At 41.7% G+C, this 18,561-nt stretch overlaps 1 protein-coding gene across 2 annotated transcripts; it reads right to left on the reverse strand.

Annotated features, from left to right (window-relative positions):
* Window positions 1-6,566: 6,566 nt before the first annotated feature.
* Window positions 6,567-17,640, reverse strand: rinl (Ras and Rab interactor-like). 2 transcript variants are annotated; one of them, XM_085245070.1, is made up of 11 exons: window positions 17,378-17,640; window positions 16,945-17,110; window positions 12,904-13,015; window positions 12,211-12,283; window positions 11,976-12,064; window positions 11,785-11,867; window positions 11,282-11,492; window positions 9,859-10,539; window positions 9,390-9,707; window positions 9,168-9,302; window positions 6,567-8,038 (listed from the first exon to the last, which is right to left on the reverse strand). In XM_085245070.1, coding segments are annotated over exons 1-11 (2,322 nt in total). In that variant the 5' UTR covers window positions 17,380-17,640; the 3' UTR covers window positions 6,567-7,586. The 2 variants fall into 2 exon arrangements, with proteins under 2 accessions (XP_085101196.1, XP_085101197.1); XM_085245071.1 differs by lacking the exons at window positions 16,945-17,110; window positions 17,378-17,640 and adding an exon at window positions 16,146-16,365.
* Between the last annotated feature and the right edge of the window lie 921 nt (window positions 17,641-18,561).

Below are 18,561 nucleotides of genomic sequence, written 5' to 3' on the forward strand. Positions count from 1 at the left end.
AATTAACTTTTGCAAGTGTTCCTTTATTTAAAAGCTTATCGTAACATGGTCGTAATGTCTGCATAAGCAAATTGTACGAATCATGATCAGAAAATTCATATTTGTCGTGAAGCAATGTGTTTCCCAGAAAAATTAGAAGACATCGGTTCAGTCAAGGCCACTGTAGTCAAAAGAAGACGGTTATTTCCATCTGCAGTGATTCATATTCTGGCATGGATCTGTTCTGGGATCTCTCCACTCTTGAGGAGGGGAGAGCAACACATCGCTGAGCAATAACAACAGGCCTAACACTGATTAAGTCATGCAGCATGAAAGGAGAAGCAGGTATCGGGGAGTGGATTGCAAAGCATTGCATTGCATTGGTTGAAAAGCAAATACATAAGCAAATGGTCACAACCACAGTACCATAAATGAAGCAGAAAGCACCCTAAAGATCTGCCAGCTGGACACATTGAAAGGTATCGATGATATGACATGATACTGATATAAGCTGATTTTCACCTCATTGTCTGTGAGTGTTCTCAACCTGGTCACCCCTTTAAAAATGATCTGGCACTCAAATGTGTTGTAAACTGCTTGTGTTTCTTAGATTTAAACGAGACAGTGGTTAAATCAAATGACCTTAAAATGAAATTCTTCAACTGTAAATAAAATAGTGTTGTTAAACTCCTTAAATTAAAGCTGGAAGCTCAAACTTCTAATGCTTTATGAATGCTCCATTTCACATCTACTGAGGTGATGTGAATAAAAAACGGAGAAATGTGTGCATCTGGTTTTATTTGGCACATACACAAGCCTGTGCAAAAGCTGAGTGATAATACGTCTGATGTACATAAAGGATAACCCAGACAAATGTCAAATTATGAACTCAGCTTTGCATTGCATTTCTATCGTATGCTGTAAAGAGCCATACATTCAGAGTGCAGGCTTTTTGATGAAAACACAGCCACTTATGAGTAAACACACGGCTCATTTTGCAGAAACAGTCATTTAAAAGTTTGGAGTTCCTTAAATGCATCTATTCTCCTCAACTATAAACCTTTTCTCTTATTGGTAGATATATACACATATGGCAATGGGACAGCAAAGCTAATGCAAAACAGCACCGAGAAATAAAAACAGCTCGTGAGATTTACAACAATCCGTTCCACTTAGAAAATGTGGAACTCCAGAGACATTCAAACATTCATAACAAACATCGCAGCCGCTGGCTTTTCTAAGAACCATTTTTTGAAAAATGGTGCGATCTTTCTCTATTTTCCACTCATAAGTCACGTCGGTGTCCTCTGACTATCTGTTTATCTGATGGAGGCCTCAGGCTGCAGCTGCAGTGATCTGTCACGCAGGCTGGATTATCACAGGGAGGAAAAAAGAGTCCGAATTCTTAAATGTTTTATAGCGCAGACAAGAGCTCACATTCTTCTTTCCTGTCTGTTTATGCCATATTTAGAAGCACAAACACTTAAAACTTGAGCAGCCTGTCGCCTCACTTTCCCCCCTTAAAGCCTGGTAGACACCAATCCTATTCATAACCTTCACCTCTCTTCTACTTTAGGCCCCAAACATCCACACATAATTACACCGTTTGCTGCCTTACATCCACTCACAGCACCCAAAGGACACAACAAACACGTAATACCCCATCCTCGCCCTACCCCCATTTGGCCTGCAGGAGGATGGGGACTTGCAGGGGAGGTCAGAGGCCAGAGTTCAGACAGGGGTCAACAGGAAATGGTCGTTCTCCCTTAGCACGCAGGTCCTGACCTCAGCACTCCTCCACTTTTCGTTTCTCTTTGTCCCCTCACGCACTCGCTCCTCAGCCATGCTGGTCAGGACGGGCCCCTCACTTTTACTCTCTAATCCCCCCCACCCCCCCATGCAGCCCTGTATGCCTGGTAATCCCTTTTTTTTTCACAACACTGTCATGCAAATAGTTCAGCAACTTTTGTTTCAGTATGATCTGTGAAAATGTACCATTATTTTTTATACTGGTTTTGAAACTGAGCTCTGCACCAAAGTAGATACTAAAGCCTACAGCAAACACACTGTCCATCACACTGTCACTGTTTAGTCAGACCAAAAGAAGGAGGGCACAAAAGTCAAAAAGGGATAACAGGAAGTTTTTCAGTGAGACATTTTATATAATTTTATATAAATGTCTCTCCCTGGTGAAGCACAGAGTCTCTCCAGGGGATGTGGATAACCAGGGGAATGAATGAATATGGTTAGTCTATGAAAAATAACATCTTGATGGTGCCGTATCTGACATTTAGCATATCACGGAGTGAAGGGCATGGTTTTAAATATTTGAGAACCTCCAGCATCAACATGGGAAAAGATGAAGAAATGCAAAGAAATGTCTCCTTACCACTGAAGTTTAAGCCTGAGGCCTTTACATTCTCAATCCATATAACCTAAGTGTGTAAACATGTATGTTTAAACAAGAAAAAGGCTGTAATATCAATATTCACTCCTCTGACCTTTGAAACAGATGATTGGTTTTCAAATGACACGCTGTTTTTATAATCTGTACAAAAAAACACACACACATTATCATTAATTTTCCCCCTCAGCATCAGAAAATAATATTAATAATAATAACCAGAAATAATCACACCTGTCAGTGCACGGGACTTATTGACAGAAAATCTGCTGTAGCCCGTAGAGGTGTGTAGTTTGGCATTACAGTAGATTTGAGCCATACAGCGTCACAAATCAGAGATTTTACTTTTATTTTCTTAATGCATTAAAGCTCACTTTGTGGGAAACATTTATTATTTATTTATTAAATTCACATAAGATCAAGCTATTCCGATTTTTATTGCAGCACTGGTGCAGTGTTGGCCCTTCATATACATATCACTACACTCCTTACATCTCCATCGTTTCAAGACTCATCTTCTTGAATTTGACGATTCAGGTTATTGAAGCAAAATGAACACGTGTGGAAATGTGCACACCTGTGTGCATAAATGTGCGTGTGTGTGTGCATAAACATTGCACAGTTCCATTTTAATATAAAGTCTGCGTGGTTGAGCAGGAGAGAGAGAAAGAGAGAGAGAGGAGGAGGGTTACTGTGGTGGTCATTAATCATTCAATTACACACCTGTCAGAGTTCAGACAAGTAGGAGAGATGGGGAGGGGGAGGGAGTAACAGAGAGAGGGGTAGAGAAAGAGAAAGGAATGGAGGAATGCGGGGGGGGGGGGGGGGGGGGGGGAACTGAATGACAAGGGAGAATGTAAAATCTCCACGAGGGTTAAAAAGAGAAAAGGAGAAAGTTTTATTGTGGGCGTGTGAATGAGCTGTGACAGAGGAAAGCTGTTGTACGGTGATGGTTAGTCAGAGGCTGCAGTAAAGACAAAGGACCCTCACGCGCATCATAGAGGGACAAGAGACATGTGAGGACAAGGAAGAGCACGGCAGTAAAGATGCTCTGCTGTTCAACGGGATTGCTTTGGTCAAAGTGAGACATTACAAGGTGCACTGTGGGAGTTATGAAAAGCAAAGGAGGGGGAAAGAAGTATATCGTTATTAATAATTCAATTCAATTTTATTTATACAGCACCAAATCGCAGCAACAGTCACCTCAAGGCGCTTTATACTGCAAGGTAGACAGAGCAAATCCCAACAATCATATGACCCCCTATGAGCGAGCACTTTGGCGACAGTGGGAAGGAAAAACTCCCCTTTTGACAGGAAGGAACCTCCAGCAGAACCAGACTCAGGGAGGGGCGGCCATCTGCTGCAACCAGCTGGGGTAAGACGGTGAATTATTTTTATTTACTGTCTGCACTCCCTGTCTATGTAATGTATCACATTAAATCAACTTACTGTACTACTATCGTGTTAATATAGTGAAGAAAAACTACAATATTTAACTGAGTAACTGAGTTACTAAGTAGTTGTGTGAAGTAATATATAATGCAGATATTTGAGGGAACATTAATAAATCAAACTTTGTTTTCCCGTCCTTGTTTCTTTATATGTGAGCATGTGTGTGTGTGTGTGTGTGTGTGTGTGTGTGTGTGTGTGTGTGTGTGTGTGTGTGTGTGTTGCAGTTTCCGTGTTTAGCTGCAGTATCTCAAACGCCTCAGGCCACAGCCATCTGTGCCCCCTCCCACATCCCTGCCTTACGCTCTTCATTTCACACACACACACACACACACACACACACACACACACACACACACACACATACACACCACCACCACCTCTGCCACTGCCATATATCTAATTTATGGCAGTGGTGAGTGAGTTACACACACTCATGTATGCATAATATATCACATATGTGAAAGGACTATGTGTGGGAGAATGACACGTAATATTGCCCATGTGTGTACGTGTATGTATGCATGTGTGTGTGATATAGAGAATCACTACAAATGTGATTCAGTGTGTATCGCAGCATTTCTTGCTCTGTCCACCAACTATCACATACTGATAGTATGTGTAAAGAAAAAGTGTGTGTGCGTGTGTGTGTGTGTGTGTGTGTGTGTGTGTGTGTGTGTGTGTGTGTGTAAAGGCCCAGCTGTTTCTGGGCTTGCCATCCACATGCAGGCAGAATGCCAGATGTCTCATTAGGCAAATTTGATTGGCTCGGTCATTTAGAATGCAGCAATGAGAGGGTTCCATATGTGCATGTACATGGAGCTGTGTGTGTACATTTACATGAGAGGCCCTCTGCATAACTATTCACATGTGTACACGCTCAATGTATGTGCATTTATTAAGTATTGTGGTAACATTTGAATTTACAAGCTGTTAATTATATTATAACAACAAAAATAGCAATGTAATAGCATAAATGTATCATGAATCATAGGAAAATGTACAAGAACAATAGCTACAGACTGTAGATTAAATTACAATAATGAATTTAAATTTTTTTTTTTTTTTTTTTAAGTTTTATTTATACAGCATCAATTCAAAGCACTTTATATTGTAAAGTTCCTACAATAACTGAAAGAAACCACAACCATCACATGACCCCCTATAAGCAAGCACTTGGCAACAGTGGGAAAGAAAAACTTCCTTTTAACAGGAACAAACCTGCAGGAGACTCGGGCTCAGGGAGGTGCAGCCATTAGCCGCAACCAGTTCGTGGTAAGGGGAACAAGAAGAGAGCAGAGGAAGACAGGATGAAAGGTAAACTATGGGAGAAAAAGCCAGAGTTTAATAATAACTAATGATTAAATACAGAGTGGTGTATAAACATAGAAAGCAAAAAAAGATGAGCGAAGAAGAAATCATGGGAAACCCCTAGGAGCCGAGGCCTCCTGAGCCGATGACTCCTTTTATTTTAATTTTTAACTGTGCTATTTTTCCACTAAGTCTACTTTAAGTGAGATGCTTCAGCCTTAATTTTTAGTTTATTAATAGCCACTTCTTAAAGTCTTAACCAATTGACAACCCCGAAGACTAAAAAATAGCTGATGTACCAAAAACTAGATTTTTGAATGACCACTTGAGGGTGGCTCCAAAAGTGAACCACAAACTGCCATGTGAAATGCCAAACTTTATACAGCAGATTTAATGTGTTTTCAGCTGTATGGGTTTCAGAAGCTGCATTTTAGAAGTAGACTGTAGAGGCTCTAACTTACTTACTTACTTACTTTAAATTGTGCGATATTAGGCCTGTGGCCACTTCCTGACTGGGCTCACCTCAACTTATTTAAGTCAATAAAGTCTTTGCACTTTTCAGTGCAACAGTTTAACAAATGAATTGACTTTAACAGCAGTGACGCAAATTTGGTAAATTTGGTTCTAGTATCTTATGTGTATACGTCTTAGCACTCACGAGCAGTTTCTGTGTAATGCATTAATCCTGTCTATGGATGCACCTTACAAACCAAGTTAGCATTAGCTGACAGCTTACCCCCAACCCCCCATGCCCAGTGCTGAACCGTCACCTGTCACTCTGTTTTTACAGGTGCTTTAACTTGACTTACACATTTAATGTCAATGACTAGCCTAACGTACCTCCTTTTGCAAGTATCTTTTCATTATCACTTCAACTGCAACTTTTACAGACATGCCATCTCCCTTACATATATGCAAATTTGGTTTTGACTCCTTCCTTTCAGTCTTGTAATTTCAGTTGTCATTTTCAGCTTTGTCTCATGACCAATGATTTATTCCTTACTTACCTGTTTGGTGCTATAGCTTCTGCTTCTGCTAAAGATTATACTGTGCCAAAAGAGGCACACTATCACTAGTACTAGTAGTGGTAGCACAGTGATTTTAACTTATGTAACTTAGTTTAGTTTCAGCTTCCTCTTCAAGAAAGCTCCAAAGCCACCCACCAATCAAGGGGCTAAAAGCTGTTCATAACAGAGAAGGTTGAATGCTGCCCTCTAGTGGCCCAAACTGCGGATGAACTTTACTGTAGTGTAGAGATAAGTGATAATGGTGCTACTGTAATTGCTTTTTGTGGGGAGTCTGTGGATTTAAAGTGTTTGTGCATTACTGTGGAGACCAGAAACAACATAGCACATGCCTTTGCAGCAAAATGCTGTTAGAAAAGAGCCTGAGACAGAATTGAGAAAATCAAATGATTCAGTTTTATTTATTGATTAGTTTAATTTATTGCCACTTTAAGACGAAAGGAAAAGACATGCCCATAGCATTGTCAAAATGTTACTGTTAACACCATTTAACGCTATTAACAAAATTAATAAAGTTAGCAACAAGTCCAAGTAGATTTTAGCATTTCATCCTGGAGCAAGCTTCTGCAATAATAATAATAATAATAATAATAATAATAATAATAATAAACTCTACGAGCAACACAAAGTGGGACTGCATTTACCTGAAAATAGCCGTCTGTTGTAGGCGGTGCTAAAAAGAGCAGAATAAACTGTACAACCTAAGCAGACTTTTTTAGACCTTGATGACTTCACTCTTTTGGCAGGCTACTGCTTTAATATGACCACATTTAAAAATGTCGAATGATACAAGTTTAAATTAATCAGCATGAAGGATTCCAACCCAGGGCACAGCTTACAAAATGCAACCGCTTCCTGGTCAGGGGGGTTTAGGAAATGTGATAAAGCAACTGTATCAAATACATCGCTTATGTTTAATATATACTGTTAATTGATCAATGTGATCAATTACTAGATCTATGTCACACATTTACACTGATGATGGTGGCCAAATAAGCTCCCATTAAGCAAGTCTCTAGTAACAAGTGTTGTCTTTACAGCTCACTTATGACATTGAACTTGTTGTCATTTAGACCAGTGCTTTGAATCTTTTTGGAGTGTGACAAGAGAGCGGTATCCATGTGTGACACCCCTTGTTACACTTTAGAAGAAAACAGCTCAAATTTAAGAAATGTCACTTTAGTATCTCATTCATCCTCTCAACTTGTGACCCTCCAGCTTTATAATGAGACCCAAGAGGAGCCCCAATCCTCAGGCTGAGTCAGGCACACGTTCACCTTAACTGACACCATGGTATTAGTGACACATGCTAAAAGGTTAATTTACCTCTTTGCAAGAATTTCAACAGGTGTGAAATAGCTTTGACCAGTAAGAACATTTTGAGGGTCTTTGACCTTCTCCTGATGACGTGCATCTCATTATAATGCTCTGTGGTCCTCCTCTTTTCCTTCACCAGAAGTCTGGCTATCTTCCTGTTTGCTTGCTGTTTCCTCTTCCTGTGTCACAGGTTGAGAGTCTGAAGTTGGACTAGTAGGCTGTGATTGGTCATTGGCTCCTTGTTCCCTCCCTGTCTCCTCGCTCAGTGTCTGCAGAGCCTCTGTGTTGCGTTCTTTCTGTTCTTGTGACCCCTCCATACTAACAGATGCATTTTCATTTTTGCTTTCATCTTTACTCCCGTCCCGACAAACCTGCCTCCGAATAGTCCGTCTGTGCTTGCTGCGACGCGACTGGTTACAGTGCAGTGTGCGTCTGCGATGCCACTGATTGAGAGACTGTTGGGCTTCCACACTGAGCTGACGGGCAGCCAGTCGTGGGCGGAAACTGCTGATGTAGTAGAGAGAGGCATATAGAGTTGTAAGGTAGTAGCCACCTGTTGATATGGGGATATAGAAAAAGGTGACATTGAGTGAGACAACCTATAAGCAGGGGGGAAACTACAAAACTACAACTACAAAGTGTCATCATAAAGTTCCACACATGTAGGGGGACTGATTAAACCCAAAGCTTAGCCCTTGGGAGTACACTAAATGCTCATATTTGTTTGTTCTTTGCGCTGTGTGACATCCCAGGCATACAGCTCTGAGGCTGCGAGAACAGAAACACCATCCACTTGCTGTTTCCTGTGTGCGAGGGGCAGCCAATCAAAAGAAAGATCACTAAAACAAAGGGGAGCTAAAACTGTTTTTTTCAGACAGCTGAAAAACTAAAGGGCTGCACCAAGGACAAAATTAAGAAAACGTAAGGATTATTTTAAGTATGCAATGCCATATTAGTAGTGCAAGAATAAAATTATAAGGGTAAGGCCCTCTATAGTCTATAGTCATCTTTAGACTTTAAAAGGCCATACTTTTTAAGTTCATGTACATCCAATCATGTGCAGTCAGGATCTTGGAGGACTACACAAGAGCCACTCCTCCATCAAAATTTAAACCGGTATGCAGATGAACACATTTGCAGGACTATAAAAAAGGCTTCACTTAAAAGAATAAGCCCTTAGTCACGTGGGCCTGGAGACCAGTGAGCAGCCATCATTAGGGAAAAATGTGCAAAGCCATTACTAGCAGATTGTTAGAGTTCCATGAAAAATGCGGACCTGTGTGCAAACATTTGCTGTTCACTCCCTGAGTAAACACATTTTAGCCCAGTTTCTTACTTTGCACAGTTTATTTACATTTATCGAGGAGTAAACACACATGTAAACTACTGGTGACTGCAGCAATCTGCTAGCCACCAAAGCAATCCCTTTGACCAATTCATCCTAGCAACTTCCAGCATCCACTCACAACCAGTCGGGGAATACACACTTTCCTCTCACATCTGATGATTTCCAGATAGTTGTTGACCAGGCAAACATAGGCATTACTGTCAGAGTGTGTTAGCAAGTCACTTACTAAGTTTCTGAGTAAAGTCAGAAAAACTTCTATTTAGTTTCAAACATGATTTACTCAAATGGAGCATCACACTTCCTCTACATTGTCCTTGAATTATAACTGGCTTACCCTCTCCTTGTAGCTGTGTGGGATCCAGCAGTTCCATCATGTAATCTGTGTCTACCTGCAAGGTGACCAGGTTGCTACGGAGCAGCACCCACGTCAGGCAGGGCAGGAAATCATCTGCTCCATACACTTTACCTGCTGTGAGGAGAACATGACTTTAAGTGGATATAGCAACCAAGCGACTCAAAGTAGAAGAGTGGTATTTACGAAACACTGCCAGGCTACCTGAGCTAGCATTGGCACTCATGCTGTGATAGATGCTCTTGCAGACTTTGAGCATGATCTCCACTTTCTTGTTTGGAGAGTAGACATCGTGCATATTATTCCATTTCTGCTGGATACGATCAAGCGTGACGGAGTCAGGAACTCCAACTCCTGCTGAACCTCCTAGTTCAGTCACCTCGTTCTTTTCCAGCAAGCGCAGGTTGCTCTGGAGACGCTCGAAGGTGCCATCATTGGTTCGGGAGGTTTCTATGCAGGAGTAGAGGTGGCTGGAGACAGGCTTCAGAGCCACTTTGTGGATGGAGAGCTCCACCAGGGTGTCTACACCAGGATCAAAAGATAGCAGAGGGATAATTATTGGAGCACTAAGCGTTCAACCACAAGGTTTTAAGAATGCAAAATATATATTCTGTCATTTATGCTGACAACAAAAACCTAAAATCATTTCTGTGTTATGTCACAGCCCACTCACCAATCTCTGAGTCGTTTAAGTCAGTTATGCTTTCCAGTAACATCTGGATTTCTGCATATTCCAGCAGTGTCTCCCTCAGTGATGTGAGTGATAATCTCACTTCCTGTAAGAACTCCGACCCTGTGACACCGCTAGAATCAGTCCCTCTCTTCGATGTCATCTCCACAAATCCCTTCACAGCCTCTGCAAATGCAGCACCTTTCTTCTCACTCAGCTCTTGCACACGATTGGACAGTCTTTTTCTCTGGCTTACCAGCCCACCCAGCGCCTGGCCCACGGCAGAAAGGCGATGTAGGACCTTATCAGCCAAACGGTGTGCTGAAGCGTGGTGATGTGACGAGCTTAGCATCTGGGGCTCCATCTCTTCCTCTATGCTGCTGATTGAAAGCGAGTCAAGCTCGAGTGATGGAGGCTGGAGCAAGGAAGAAGGCCTGGGTGGAGGCAGCCAGACGCCATCCTCAATCCAGGACACCCTGTGAGGAGACTGAGGCATGGGGCTGCTGTGGCGCTGCAACTCAGGTGTTCCATTTCTGGGGGTGGAGGAAGTGGATGAAGGTAGGCTCCCCGTGCTCACCCTCTGAGGCTGGGCGATTACTAAATCCCGACTGGGCCGCCGGAGGACCACCCCTGCTGGTGTTTGCTCAGTTGGTGCAGAATCAGCGGAACAGGCTCTGATTAAACCTGAATAACATCACAGTTTTTTGCAATGAATTTAACTGATCCCACTTACTGATATCACAAGTGACATAAACAGAAAGACAGGACTGGCATTTTAACTATTTCTGAAATATGATGTACCTCTGACAGTCTCAAAAACAACCATAGGAATTAGTTTTGTCCACTTGCTACGCAGGGCTAACTTGTCAGAGCTAGCAATTAACAGTGTGGTCAAGCCATGTGCAAGTGTGGAGCAAGACGACAGAACAGCTGACAATGATTAAAGTATTTTAATAAGTGCTAACCCACATGAATGCTTTTTGTGGTGATATTTCCATTTAGTTTTAAAAGCTCGCACAAAGCCACTTCCTGTTTGCACCAGACACAGTGGATTTTTTTCTCCCCCTGACCTGCAGGAACAGCATACTCTCTGTGGCCCAGGACTTCCTGATTTAGAAACTCCTGTGTTTTTGCCTCTCACACACTTCAGCAGAACTGACCAGGACTGCATGTACAAAATGTATGGAAAACACAGTTACGAGTTTATTGGTAGGCTTATTTTTTATAAAGGGAAGAAAAGGTTTTTAGGGGTTTAAACAGTGCAAGGAGAGGAACTTTAAGTTCAAAGCATCTCCTGATCTGGATAGATAGAAGCATTGTTTTCCAAAACTGTGAGGGGAAATGAAACTACACTGTCTAACATTGCTGTTCAGAACTGAGGAAGCTTTTTTTTATATTGGGTGAAATCTGAAGTTGGTGCACTGACCTGAGCTCTCTGTATTGGGAGCAGGGGTTTCTTGCTCCAAAGAGATGGCTCGTTTACTTTGTAACCCTGCGCCTGCCCATTGCCGGGTGGTGCTGAGGCGTCTGAAATTTGACGGCTGTGCGGCAGCTGGCCTGTGGGTCAGCCACTCGTCTCCGTGTTCACGGAGGTAGAGGGGATTGATGATACACAGGGCCCCGTTTGTGGACGTCAGCTAGTGAAAAAAAACACATACATACAGTGTTAACAGGATAGAACGCAACATTGGTTACATAATAGACACATATAACCACTTTAGAAAGTTAAATTATTCTTAATTTAAATATTCTTGTGGGCACCTGAACATTATTTTGGAGTGGTGCTTCTGGTTGCATGATGAATGTTCTGTTTCTGAGACAATTACCAGGCTATTGATTTACCCACTGAAGGAAGTAAAGACACCATTTCCCCTTAAGTCCCTCCCCCTCCCTCACAAAAATCTACACACACGTAGATAAGCAACATACCTGTATGGAGCACATCATGCTGCTTGGTTCCCTTTGGGACATTTGATCAGTCTGTTGATCAGGCGGTGTGGAAAGCCAAGTTTCTGCAACAGAGATATCAGTGAAATTAGCTGACAAGGCTCCTCAACACAGTTTTGTATTGTTTTGTTGAAGATTATGAAAGGCAAAAGCTCAGGAAGGCCCGGACGCACTAGGTTCAAGCTGTGAAAGACGCTCTTTTTTTGTGTCTGTTACGCTGTAGATCCAGTGAGGAATGTGGAGACAAACATCCAGCACATCCCTGAAACACAGAGGGAGAGAGATCCAAGAGATAAACAGACAGGATTTGGTTAAACACAGGTTCGAACAGTCTTTCACAATGTCCACAGTTCCACCAATAACCAAGCATGGAGAGTTTTTTATGTAGCTGAGACAGGAGATTCTTACCTGGTCAGAGAGTAGAAGAGCACCAGCTGAGTCAAGTCAGAGAAAGACAGATGAGACTCAGACAGTTGGAAAACTGTCAGAGAGAAACAGAAAGAGTGGGCAGCTTTAGTCTCATTCTGAAATGCTCTGGTGAAAAATACTTTCCTGGAAATGCACCAAAGTTTATACCAGAAAAAAACTAAAAGGGAACTTAAGATAAGCCAGCGTTAGGGTTTCACATATTTCCACAGTAGCTTTACAGCTTGATTATTTCCTGGCAGTGTGTGGTTTATAAAGCCTGAAGAGGGTGTTGCAGGCTAGAGGAGTCAGATGACCCTTTAGTGTTTGATTTTTTTTAATCTTTTAGATACATCATGTAGATCAGTAAGTGGAAAAGTTTGGTAAATAAATAAAATAGGACCAGAGTTTTATGTTTTAATCTGCATCAATCTACAATAACTGCCATGTCTGCAGGTACACAAACCTGAGAAGAGAAAGTGCAACCATGACGTTACTAGGTTATTTTCTATTTATCGGTTCAGTTTGACATGTTTGACAGAAGTACTGACTCATAAAATAACCACTAAAAATGACGCAGGGAAATTGGTAGCTTGGTCACACAGACACACACACAAGCACAAGCACATACATGCACGCCCGAGCGCACACACACACACACACACGCACAGATGTTTGCATGTGGCGGGATCCTACCTGCTCCTGTGCATTTGATATTATAATCAAAGACTTCCTCATTCTGCGCTCCGGCAGACACACACAGCAGGCTTGGCTGAGACGTCACAGAGTCCCGCACAACCAGGAAACTCTGCAGGGAAACACACGTGTGACTCATTTAAAGATTTCAACTGTCACAGAAACCTGTTAAGCAGGAGAACGTTTACTTTTAACCCTCTCAGGCTCAAATTAAACTTTTTGTTGCTAATGCACAACCAAGTCCTGCAGTGGTACTTCTGAGTAAAAAAAAACTCATAAAATATGTATGTGGGGTAATCAGGTTGTTAGTTTTTAACTGTTGCAAATCGGCAACGCCTGCCTCGAGAGGGTTAAATGTTCACGCTGGCAGGCTACAAGGCATGGCCAGATGGTAAGCAGGCAGCAGTAAGAGAACAACTGAGTGATGGATGGACACAGAGAGAAAAAAAACTATTTTAGCGTGTGGTTTACAAAGAAATGTGTCAGAATTTCTGTGACAAGAGTCAATTGATTTGATCTCGACGTGACAGAGCCTCATGCACACTGCAAATGTCTAAGGGCTCATGCATTAAGTGCTGATAAGTGTTTGTTTGCCCACTCAGAGATGCTGATATGAATCTGTAGATGATGGTTAACTCTGAGTGACGAACCAGTGTGGCTTAGGACCGCTCACATCACATGATTTTCTTTAACCATGTTCTATTCTTCATGTTTTATTTTGCGCATGCATCAAAACTAAAACCTGAAACTGAGCCCCACAACACTGTTAGTGCGCAAATCCATCTTCATTAAAACCAATCAAATCCTATACAAGAAAACCTTGAAAACCGAGGGTTTCAAAGAGTGGCCCACAGGCCGGTGGCAGGACTCGTTCATATTTCATGCAGCCCTTGAGTCTGACAAGAAGAGAGAGCTCTCTACTGTGCATTTTATTCACTCACAGTTCACACCACATGTGTGATACAGCAGCACACACCACGACCCCAAAGATGTTGTTTCTTTTCTAGCTTCTGTTTTAGCCATCAGAGCCGACTAAACTGTCTTAACTCATGGTGGAAAAACTATAAACCAGTACAAGAGTGGACTAAAGTAAATAAACACAAATGCTAACACAAAATGCCACCATCTTCCGAACAACCATAATCATAATGATAACTAAAAGAGTTTTACGTGTGTAGTTTCCTGCCCAGCTTTCAACCATGTGCTGACTCCTTAAACTGGCACTCAGGGATACCTGCAGCAAAGAAATATGTCGTGCAGAAATAGACTGTAAGTTCAGGGTAATTTATTACTGTAGAAGTACAGGGTTATTATACAGTAATAGGGATTATTAACAAGTAGAGATCATTTATGACAGTCTTCTCCGGTGTGGCATCCTATTAAATTCACCTGAAGACCGTGCAATGCTCAGAGAAACTGCAGAAAACCCAAGAGCTACATCTAATACCGACACCTCAGTTAGCACTAAATGATACAGTACGATTATAAAAGGACTGAATGGCTTGTATGGAACAGTTGCCAGGAGAAACCAGAGCTTAATTTTGCAAAGTTGGATGTGAACAAACCACAAGACTTCTGGAACAATGTTCTCTGGACAGATGAGACCAAAGTGAAGGTGATTGGCCGTAATGCACATCGCCACGTTTGGCAAAAACCAAACACAGCTTTTTTAGTACAGAAACCTCATACCAGCTGTCAGGCACGCTGGAGGAAGGGTGATGATTCGGGCTTGAGAACTGGATACTTTGCATTACTGAACTCCTCTGCAAGTATTTTAGAGTCAAATGTGAGGCCATCTGTCTGACAACTAAAGCTTGACCCAGAGTGGGTCATGCAACAGGACAATGATCCCAAACACAGCAGTGAATCTATGACAGAATGGCTGAAAAAGAAAAAAATGAAGGCATCGGAATGGCCCAGTCAAACTGCCCACTCTCTGTGTGACTTTATTAGTTTGAAGAAATACTTCTGCTAAAGGTGGGTTTACAAGCTAATGAATCAGAGGATGTACTTTCTACTTGATGTTATAGAGCTGATAAACAATGACAGTATGACATTTGTTGTCGTTCATGTGAGGTTGCATTTGAATAATTTGAAGACCTTCTAAAGAGCAGATGATCTTTATATGTGCTGACATGCAAAACCTTAGCAGTGAAAGTGGCTGCGCTTTCTTTTTCGCATTACTGTGAATAGGGTCTTGCAGTTAGGGCATTTATTTTTAGGTTCTTACTCTCAGATCATATCAAACTCATTCTGTCTTTAAACGTGCCTTGTGACTAGCTTTTGTAAAGGCCTCATTGAATCAGGCACTGCTGTAACTCGAGCGGGCTAACGTGATTCATGTATTTTAACTTAGATGGCATAAAAATGTACAAGAAACAGGATCAGTTACAGTCAGTGATGAGGCTAAAACGTTGTACTGCTGACTCTAGCCTCGTCAGTGATGGTAAAAGACTAATCTTGTTCCTGGTATTTGTCCACTTTAGAAAAAAATGTGAAGTGTTTCTGTTTCTGGTGTGAATATCTCAAGAGGCCCTTTCACTTCTTCATGTCTCCTTTTATACACAGAGCTTTGCTTTGTCTGCACAGAGACTTGCATCGATCACGACACCTTTTTTGGAAGCAAAGACAATAAAACGGCCAGTTGAGACACAATTAACTTGAGTAAAGCAAAACGCATGTAATCCCAGGCAACGGCTCTGTCAAGTAGTTACATCATCACAGCCAAATTCAAAGGTGCTCTTTAGACCAGCACACATTTACAAACATGTACAGAGGAAGTGGTTTTCAGGCTCTGTGTGTACAAAAATAAAGACTGACAAGCTTACTTGAAGTCACCAAACTCTGAGCACAGAAACACACCGAAAGACAGCAAAAACGGCGGCAATTAGGAAAAATATATCTTCCACTGATTCATAACAGCCATCTTACTGTTTGCCATTCATAAAAACAAGAAGAAATGAGTCAATCAACCCTCCCTTCCAACATCTGATTGAACAAAAGTCGACTACAACCTCCACAGCATTCTGCTTATCACATTATGCCAGTAAACTTGTCTCTTAACACTTAATACAAAACAAAAAAAGCACACTCCTCCTCCATAACACATTTGTCACGGTTCAACGACTTGTTGCTGCCAGTCAGAGTTTTGCATTTCAGTGTAATTGTCTCCATGTCACGCTTTATAATAACCGAGAACAATGAATACGTAAAGCATCATACGTTGTTACTTTGTTACTTACATTCCCTGCGAGTGCAGCAGCCAAACCCACCATGAAATGTCATTTCCCTGACATGAACTCGCTTTTATTCAGCACTACTTCTGCATTTAAAACCGTTCGTTGTGTTATCAGACCTCAAATAGAAAAAAAAGAAGGAACTACATTTAAGTGACGAGTGCATGTCAACATTCAGACCCACAAAAAACACTTGGTTGCTAGAGAAAATTTAAATGATGCCCGCGACTTCGAGCTTGGGAACGCAAAAAGCAGCGAAACTGGGAGAGGAAGCAGAAGAGAGGACACACTGGGAAGTGGGAGACACTGGCAGGAAACTGAGAAAAAAATAAAGAACTAAGATTTCTTTTTTTAAAAATAGTCTAAAAGTAAATGCAAAGTAAGTAAGTCATTAAATGTAAAGTTGTTTTATTGCATAAGAGTTGTCAAAATTGAATCGACTGAGTAGCAGTTGATTAAACTGGTCAAATTCTAATAAAATATGACTATCAAGTGGGCTGTTATAGCAAATGCCGTAATGGTCCAATTGGGAAAGTGAATCTGTTGGGCGTTTTTTGGCCGTCGGACAACGATTCTGATCGCCACACTGCCAAATAGGACAAGGGGAAAGAAAAAAACTGAGTAGCAGGCAGTGACTAAGATCAAGGACGTGTGAGGAAACAGAGTCATTATTTAGTGTTAGTGGGAAGCTTTACAGGGAGATCCTTGAATGATTTGATCAATCATCTGGACTTCATTTGACACACACTGGACGCTTGATGTCACATAATAACAGCGAGAGTCATTCAGTGATGTCTGCTCCTACCCCAGCAGGTGTCCCACAGATAGCAGCGTGAGCCCCCTCTCTGTCCCAGGCTCCCCCAGGGCACCAGGCCTCCTGGCAGCCTTTCAGCTGATCCAGCAGTGACAGTTTCCTCCTGCTGCTCCTCCATGGGATGGCTGTTGTCCCATTAACTGAACTGTGAACAGCCCTGGACACAAACACATTGACATATTTTTGTCTACATCTATGGACATCAGCTATAGATAAAACAGAAGGTCCATTCAGTAAAAAAGACAATCTGGGTAGTTAACAGTGCATAATTCAGCAAAAAAAAGTATACAAAACTAAGAAAGTTTCCTCTAAGATTTGGCTTCTGGGACAATCATTTTTAATAACTAGACATCAAACTCAAGACAATGTTAGACAGAGAATTAAACACAAGCACATTAGTGGTATAGAAATAGCTGATACTCACATGTGTCAGGCTGGCTCGGTTAGTTGGCGTATCTTCCCTCCTTTACACTGTTAGCAGTTTCTACACATATTGCAATCTTCCCACTCTTGAACTCTTTCTTTCTGTGCAGTGCAAAGTGTTGCTTAAGAGTTCAGAATAGCTGAAATAGGAAGCTGTCATCTTTCTCACTAACACGTCGTCAAAAGGTTTCGCGGCAAAATTTTCTTAAGTTTCTCAAATTCAGGTATTTGATGTACGGCTCTCATGCTCGCCTGCTTCTGCCTCCTGCTCACGCTGGCATTTAATGTAGTTTCAATTTTCATGTGAATGTTCACGACACCTTCTTCACCCTTCCCTCCCCCCTCCAAGTCTGCCTGTGGTTAACCCAGCTCTGACTACAGCGTGGAGAGAGAGAAAACACTGCATGTTCTCTAAAGAGCTATGTGCCTATTTTCTTACTCTCTCTGCAGCACCTTTCTTCTGATCTGATTCTGAACTGTAAAACCATCAAAGCTAAGAACAGCCAATGGTCTGAGAATGCTTCACCATGTCTTCATCTCTGTGACAATTATAGACAAACATCATCTGATTAAAGTAAGATCACACGGATGGTTTTACTTTTCATGTGTGAGAACTCGCTCACAGCGGAGGATGGACAAAGTCATTGAGATTCAGTTCCAACAACTGGTGAGAAATGCTGAGTGTGGGAAGAGTAAATGGATAAATAAATAAAAGCATGCACAGTGAAATTATTGAAAAAGTCTGAAAGATTGATTAGTGATATAAACGTTTTTTTGGGGGTTTTTTTAAAGACCAGATTATAACAAATATACAATAAGAAAAATGTACACAAATGAATTTAAAGCTACTCTACTTCTTGTCAGAGTGCGGCCTTTAAAGCCTGATTTTCTTGGAGTTCCTGGGCTGGCTGATCCCTCTGGATCCACCCCTGGATGAAGTTTCACCTGGTTTCCTCCTTCCTACCTGTTTAAGATTATTAATCATTATTATATCTGCGCCAATTCTTTGCCAGGTCGTCATTGCCAATATGGTGAACTTTAGGTCACTTTTGTAACTATTATTGTTGTTTATGATCATCTGTCTGTAGTAATCCTGTCTCTCTCCCTGCTCCCAGCTCTCTTGGAAATCTTGCCTCCTTGGAAACACACTTGTCAGCTGCCTGTGGAAACCTCCAGCTCATCACC

Source organism: Mchenga conophoros, linkage group LG14 (assembly GCF_057382185.1).
Source record: "Mchenga conophoros isolate Kocher_MC1m ecotype Shallow Benthic linkage group LG14, M_conophoros_male_GT1.1, whole genome shotgun sequence".
Lineage (NCBI taxonomy): Eukaryota > Metazoa > Chordata > Actinopteri > Cichliformes > Cichlidae > Mchenga > Mchenga conophoros.

Coding starts and splice junctions, on each gene's coding strand:
- rinl (XM_085245070.1), bottom strand. Junction 11,868..11,975: donor TCTTTCACAGCTTGAACCTA/GTGCGTCCGGGC, acceptor TCTCTGTTGCAG/AAACTTGGCTTTCCACACCG. Junction 9,708..9,858: donor CTTAAACGACTCAGAGATTG/GTGAGTGGGCTG, acceptor ATCCTGGTGTAG/ACACCCTGGTGGAGCTCTCC.